The sequence below is a fragment of the Haplochromis burtoni genome, unplaced genomic scaffold (genome assembly GCF_018398535.1).
Source record: "Haplochromis burtoni strain Fernald_Lab_line unplaced genomic scaffold, NCSU_Asbu1 Contig_89, whole genome shotgun sequence".
NCBI classification, from domain to species: domain Eukaryota; kingdom Metazoa; phylum Chordata; class Actinopteri; order Cichliformes; family Cichlidae; genus Haplochromis; species Haplochromis burtoni.
In genome coordinates, this window is record NW_024582450.1 from 192552 (window position 1) to 200075 (window position 7524).

At 40.0% G+C, this 7524-nt stretch overlaps 1 protein-coding gene across 1 annotated transcript; it reads right to left on the reverse strand.

Moving 5' to 3' along the window:
* Positions 1-155: 155 nt before the first annotated feature.
* Positions 156-6552, reverse strand: LOC102306912 (TLE family member 5). Its single transcript, XM_005949056.3, has 7 exons — positions 6138-6552; positions 3486-3583; positions 2814-2877; positions 2495-2539; positions 2337-2399; positions 1712-1786; positions 156-1275 (listed from the first exon to the last, which is right to left on the reverse strand). Exons 1-7 carry the CDS (start codon positions 6162-6164, stop codon positions 1036-1038), a joined length of 612 nt encoding a protein of 203 aa, XP_005949118.1. The 5' UTR covers positions 6165-6552; the 3' UTR covers positions 156-1035.
* Positions 6553-7524: the final 972 nt, after the last annotated feature.

Genomic DNA, 7524 nt, shown 5'->3' on the forward strand with positions numbered 1-7524 from the left:
CGGGGGTCAAAGGAGAACACAAAAGGTGCTTAAAAGTAAAGTTAAAGTGTTTTCTTCTTTCCAATCACATTCACTCTAACACACAGGAATCTTTATGTTTTATAAGAACCTGTCTCAGTTTACAAAAACAAGATGAGTTGGGGTTTTTTTTTTTCAGAGCATCTATTCTTATCATTTAAAGACGCGGGGTCCATGATCTTATGTCAATGGTCCACATCCCATGTGGAGCTCACAGGGGCAGCTAGGCCTACCTACTAAATATTAACTTCCAAGTTGGCTACTTTACCATTTGTACAAACTAACGATCTTTCTGAAATTAAAAAAAAAACACAACTTGATTTATGTGGGACTAATGCGCACACAGCTCTGGTAATGCATCCACCGGTTGGGAATAATGAAGAACATAACACTTAACAGAGTAAATTAATGGAATTACTGACAAAACTGCTCCAGTTAACGTTTTGGAAAAAGATGATTTCATTTTAGCAAGTCGTGAGCAACAGTGAAGCAGTATGTGGGGAGTGGAGTTGTTAAAACTGCTTTTTATGACTGGCAGACTGCATTGAGACTCAATCAGAGGGACTACAGAGGACGTGGAAATAAACACTAAACAGATCTGATAACAAAAAGATGGAAGAGAAAATAAATCTGACGGTTATCTACCAGGGTACTGCTATTGTGTTTCCTTCTTAGCTCTCTCTCCAAATGGGAAAACATTTATCTTGATTTAAGCCTAACAACAGTGGCTTGAACAAAAATTTTTTTTTTTTTTAAAAACCCCACACATCTATTAAAGTCTAGAAGCCTGAACCAAGTCTATTACCACTAAATAATAAGAACATTTACTCTCAGCCATTCAGGAGTTTCATCTTCAGCACTTACAAAAGTTTAAGCTCGGTCCTTTTGCTAATCATCCTTGCAATTACTCTTCTACATTGACACTCAGTAGACAGGCCTCCAGACACCCTTTCCTTTTTTTGTGACATTTATTACACCCCATACCATCCCTCTCCAAACCTCCTCGCTCTTTCTGCACTAGTCTGACTTGTCTCCATCGTCCCCTCTAGGTGCTCTCTCTGCGACATCTCTGGCCTTGTCCTCCTTCGCTACCGGGGGCTGGCCGTGGGAGTAGTTGGCCAGGATGGAGGAGAGGGACAGCAGGCCGGAGCTGGAGGAGACGGCGGGCAGAGTGGGTGGGGTGAGGCCCAGGGGAAGCGGGGCTACTGGCAAAGCCAGGCCCTGAAGCTGGGACAGGTGTTGCACCTGAAGCTGTTGCTGCAAAAACAACACATTAGATAATATAAGTTTACCATCTGTAAAAAAAAGAAGTGTGAACACTATAAAACTAGTGTGATTAGTTATCACACTTGCAGCACAAACTCCAAGCACGCAGGACTGTGGTGATCATTATGCTAAAGAAACCCAACGTGGCATTTTATCTCTGTTTCATATCTCTATTTCTCCAAATTTGCAGAAAGCAAACCACACCATTTATTCTCTTGCTATTAATACGGTTAAACAGAAGAGACACAAAAATAACAATGTGGTAAATGTTGTTCACACAGCCAATAGAAACCTGACAATTAGAAATAAGTGTTCACAGACAAATTTCCATCAATGAGGGAGCAAAACGGGCCCATCCCCAGTCAAAATGACCTAACCAGCATGCTACGAAGCAACATCTGGTGGACATTACAAATGACAAACTCACACGTATGATGGAGTTCATCTCAGGAGGTGTGACCTGCTTGGCTCTTTCAATAGCGCCCATGACTTGTTGTTGATGCTAAAACAAAGATCACAAGTTCAGAGACAAATAAGCACAAGAAAAGCTTCGACAAAAACAGATTTCCTCTTTAAAACAGAAAGTTGGAGTCAAAAACAAAGAAAAGAAAACTTTCTCATCAATATTATGAGAACATACACTCATCGACCACTTTGTTCCACACACTAGTTCAACTGCTTGCTAACACAACCAATCACAAGGCAGCATTGGGCATTTAGTTATGTAGACATGACCAAGACAACCTGCTCGAGTTCAAACTGAGCATCATTTAGAGGAAAAAAGGCGACTTAAGTCGTGATTGTCGGTCTGAGTATTTCAAAAACTGCTGATCTACTGGGATTCTCCCAAACAATCGTCTCTAGGGTTTACGGAGAATGGTGGGAAAAAGAGAAAATATCTAGTGAGCAGCAGTTCTCTGGGCCAAAATGCCTTGTTGATGCCAGAGAAGAATGACCAGACTGTTTCCAGATGGGTCCAATCTGGTACTCTCAACGTGTACCAAATAAAAGGGCCAGTGGGTGTAAAGTTTAAGTAAAAGGTGAATAATTACCTCCTGTGACAGGTAAGGCAGCACCTGAGCACAGATCCCATTTAGTCTCTTCACTATTTCAGCCTACAAAAGAAAAAGAAGAAAAACAAAAATGGTCAGACCAACACACAAAGAAAGCCGGGTTACTAGACGGATGGATGAATGAAGACGATGATTACCTGTTTGTGCATTTCAATGTTCAGCCCGTAGGACATTTCATAGTACTACAGTGCACAGAGGATGACAAGTAAAAGATTTAGAACACGCCTACACAAAGACACGCGCACACACAACAACCCTTTTTGATTAATTACTCTCTCTTTCATGTATGCATTTTATACTCTATTTTGAGATGTGTAGTCATTTTTTATCTGTGCCTCATCATGCAGTGAGTAAACCTGAGGATTTCTGCATATCTATTGCGACACTATGAGACTGTGGTGGGAGATTTAAAAACTAAATACGCAGCATACCACAGAAATGAGTTACCACACTTACCATGATATAGTGACGCTGCATCTCTGACTTTTCAGAAGCCAGCTTATCGCACTCCAGCTTCAAACTGGGTAAGAAGTGTAGAAATATAATATGAGAAAGAGCAGCTCGAAAGCAAATGTATGTATTCATCCTGTTTGGGGATAACTGCACTTTGGGGGAATTATACTAATTCCACAACTTGTCTTGTTTACTCTGAGCTAAGCTGACAGCCTGCTGGCTTAAGCTTCATGTTTAGAATACAGACATGAGAATTATATCAATCCTCTCATCTACTTTTCAGCAAAAAAAGGGCATTCAGGATTTACTGTAATATGAAACCATTTGTTTAAATAACCTTACAATAATAAAATGAACATTCCTTAAATATATTTATTTACCGGATACCCATATCTAGGACAAATTCATGTTGTTTCACCAAAATCTAGAAGGAGCAGCGGTTCTGAAAACAGAAGCATGCCTATAAAATGACAAAAATGACTTTGAGGATCGTTTGAGTGAAGAAAGTAAGTTCACTAAAAGCTGACTGACATTATGAAGTCCATTTCTGAATAATTAGCTGCCTTAAATGAGGCCATTTCACAAAAGACAGTAACAACAAAACACTGCAGGAAGAAAGTGTGTGACTTATATTAGAGATTAAATTAGGTGTGTATGGATGTGTTAAATGAATACCTGTGGTACTGTGCTTGGAGGAACTGGAACTCGTCCTTGATGCGGTCACAGGAATCAGAGGTGGTGAACTTGAGAGGTTGGCTGGACTGAGAGGATGCCTAAGAAACACAAGAAGGTGTCTGGTTGATTTTCAGCTTCGAGAAGGCGACTTAGAAATTCTAAGAAAAATCATCATCCTTTACATGAACATATGAGAGCTCCCTGCTGCAGAGCATGTGTGTTTTAATGAAGGTTTGTTTAGGTTTGTTTGAAAGCAGCAGTTTGACCTTGCAGATTAACCCTTTGAGAGGATAGCTAAAAGAAAGCTCAGACTCAGCTGTACGTCCTATGATGTACACATGTCTGTGTGCACATCATAAAATGAGATAAAGAAAGTAGCTGGGTGTTTGATTAACAGCACACAACTGTGAATTGTCTACAGACAGTCACAGCCGTCTTAAAGAAGATATGAAACATCTGTCTGAGCCACAAAGTGTGTTGATTGAGGAAATGTGTTTACAGAAGTGTGTCCATGCTGACCATATGTGAGAGGTATTTAGAGGCTGCATTAGAAGTCCGGTTATGTATAGACTACACTTAAACCAACAGTCCAAAGCTGTAATCCATGGTTTATCTGGTTCTCTAAACCTCATTACTCTCTAAATAAGTGGCACAAGAGCAAGAGGTTTCCAGCCGGATTATGGGATTGAAGAGAGAGGCCCGATGCAGCCGGTTACATGGAGATCACAGAAATCACAACTCTGCACGAATGCGACCAGTTTCAGGTGTGCAAAAATGAAGTGATGAAACTGGCTAGATCGGAAATGGGTGAACCTGCAGTAGCAATGAAACGATCAGCATTAGCTCAACCTGTAGACATGAAACAATAAGTCAATTCACTGATTGAGCTACATTTTTTTTAATTTGAAAAAAATGGAAAAGCTCCAAACGTATGAGAATGTGTAACGGTAATTGAAGGAATCGCTAGGCGGGTCTGGAGAAGTAAAACAGAAGCACAGCATGCAAGTTGTTCCATGGTCACGTTCAGAGAGGAAAGACATATGACACAGCCCACCCCCCTCAGAAAGAGGAACAGCAAAGAGCAGTCACATGTTGAAACTAGCCAACAATCATGCACATGTTCTTTTTTTGAACAGAACTTGGCATATAAACATGTATGAGGCTGTATGCCAGCTTTCTTAATTTGTACTTGTTTCACATTCACTAATAGCTATTGCTAACAGTGAAAGTAGACACATCTGTCTACATTTAATATACCATTAAAAATATAGTTGACTAAAATGATTTGAAACTAATTGAATTTAGATTTTGTTTAAACAAAAATGCCAGGCACACTCTGGTTTGAGTTTCTCCAGTATCTTTGTTTTTACATAAAATCTGCTCCTACCTGATTTTTTTTTTACAGTAACTTAAGCATATTTAATGAATTGGTGCATAATTTTACATTCATACTATGAATATTTTCAGACAATCGTGTACATGTACAATATCAAAGTACATAGAAGCATTCGAGCCCTGAGAACCTCCGAAGTACTCAGAAGCTTTGGAGCCTTCATTGCTTCTCTAAGAATTTCTCTTCTTCATAATGCCAAGCCCTTATCTTTCGACCTGCTTCTATCATCAGACTGTGAACAACAGCAATGACTGAAGATCTTAGTATCGGATACTTGTCATTTCTACAGGGCCAGGACAATGACTGGCACAGAATGTCTAGATGAATATCTTCATTCTCTTCTTTTCATATCTAAAACTGTGCATCATAATAGGCAGTGGTCACATACTGATCAGTGATACCTTTAACATTGCTGCTGTTTACGCAATAATGTTGCTCATGTGGACAATGGCTGTACATTCTTTTCAGCATTTCAGCTTTCATGTACTTCAGACGTTATGGGGGCTTAAAAGTGCCTTAAAAATTATAACTTATTTCAACCAATCTGTACGCACTTCGGGGGATTTAACTCAGAAAATATCGAGTATGAAAGTAAGATTTTCCATGGCTTCAATTGAGGTTATTGAACAAACACAGGCACACAAAATCAGCTGATCCTGAGGAGGGTCAGGTGGGACATATTTTTTGTAAGAGTCTGACTCTGCACAACAAGTAATGTGCCATTTGATCTAGAAAATAATCAGTACATTTGTAAATAATCACTTTTATGTACTCACACATTTATGCACTTATTGTTACACATTATTATACTAATACTAGCAATTGATCGTTTTAAATTAAAGTGTTAATTCCCCAAAGTCGCCAATAAACAAAGTCCTATAATAGTTAACAAATGTTCAGTGAAAACCTGCCCTATTTTCGCAACATTTAAAGTATATTTTCTCAAAATGAATGCATGCTTAAATGTGCGTTGTGGTTTGCTGCAAGTAGCAAAAGGGGTGTTAAAACCGTCTAAACAACGCACAACATCACTCCAACTTTCTCGGTCTGAAGAGAAGCTAGCTAACGATAGACTGTGTCTGCACATAAGTGAGCCGTATAGCTCGCCGTTTGTTCGAGGTAAAGAGCTAAGCTGCCACAGTGCCTGCACTGTGACGATGACAGCTACCTGCAGGAAGCAGCGATATGTATCAGCTGTGTGTTGCTAGCTAGCGTTAGCTCAGTTTCCACCCGGGGAGAAGTTCAACCGGCCAACTTACCGAGTGCCTCGATTGAGGAAACATCATGTCAGCAGTGTGTTTCGCCGCCTTTCCTCTGTCTAATCGAACTACCAGGCTAGCTGGCTAAGCTAACGTTTCCCCAGATGTTATTAAATGACTGGAGACGCTATTCGCACTTTGTACTCTGTCATCCTTTAAAATAACGTTAGCTAACGTCAAAGCAGCAGGAGCCTTAGGTCGTCTTCTAGTCTTTGAAGTAAAAAAAAACCCCGATACTTCCGAGGAGTAATTTGTTAACAAAAATAAAAGGTTCTTCAAAGCAACATCAGGCGTTTTTGAGTTTTGTTTTGCTTTTCTTTATTTGGAATAACGCTAATGCTATTCCTCCCCGGGGAAACCCTGGATGTTGACACATGAGCCCCTGACTTTCCTCGGCTTTGAAGAGAAGAGCAGCATCACGCGGAAAACAAAGTGAGCCGCGGAGGAGCGGGCGCCCCGTGTGACACAGAGCTGAACTGACCGGCTCGTGGCTGCAGCCAGGGCCGGAGACAGGGGGGCTGGGGCCGGAAAATAAGGTCTTAGACCCGGGACTGAATTACTAAAAGGGCTCCCAAAAAGTCACAATTTGTCTAGGTTTGTGTCAATAGATTTTTTTAATTAAATTATTTTTTAAAGAAACATTTGTGCTAAAATTTAGCATCTACAAAGTTGTTTTTTATTTCATCTGCAAAATGTACAGTACTATGCAAAGTCTTGATCCCATCTAACTCCTACGAGGATATATACATGTCAAACTGTGACATTTCTGGCATGCTTCATTCAACTAAAGGAATATGAACAAATTGTGTTTTTGTGACAGGCTGTGAGTAGCAAGTAAGTAGCAAGCAGAAACAGCTTACCACTTGGGGGCGCCAATCTCTACACAAGGTGAAATTGTTGAATTAGAAATTACTGAAATTGACATCATTGCCCAGCCTTGACAGACAAATGTTGTTCCAGAGTTTTTGCTCAATTTCATATTTCATACTACAGTGGTCTGATTTCATTCTTGGAAACTTTTAAAGGATGCCATTGTTGAATTATGCTAAAACGTTGTGCAATTATGAATGTGTAATAAAACAACATAACTGACTTTTTGGATCTTTGTGACTGACCTACTTCTGCTGATGACACACAGCACTGACCCTGCAGGATTCCCCCTGATATTGATGTGATTTGATTTGGGTCTGTTTTTTGGGAAGCTTAAACATGCGCATACCACCTGGTAGTGGGTGTGATGCTGACATTCGGACGACTAGCCGTTTAATTAGAACATGTACATATTTGGACTTTGTACTAGAAAAACATCCTTACTGAGGAGAGCTATGTGTAATGCTACGGCCTATGGCCTATGAATAAAAATGTCTGTATTCCTAAACAGTTTTAC

Bases quoted from the DNA above. Each gene is read 5' to 3' on its own strand.
- LOC102306912 (XM_005949056.3), bottom strand. From the start codon at position 6,164: ATGATGTTTCCTCAATCGAGGCACTCG. The intron at 2,878-3,485 runs GTATTCATTTAA...CTTCTTACCCAG, and splicing joins CTCCAAGCACAGTACCACAG to TTTGAAGCTGGAGTGCGATA. The intron at 2,400-2,494 runs GTAATCATCGTC...TTTCTTTTGTAG, and splicing joins ACATTGAAATGCACAAACAG to GCTGAAATAGTGAAGAGACT.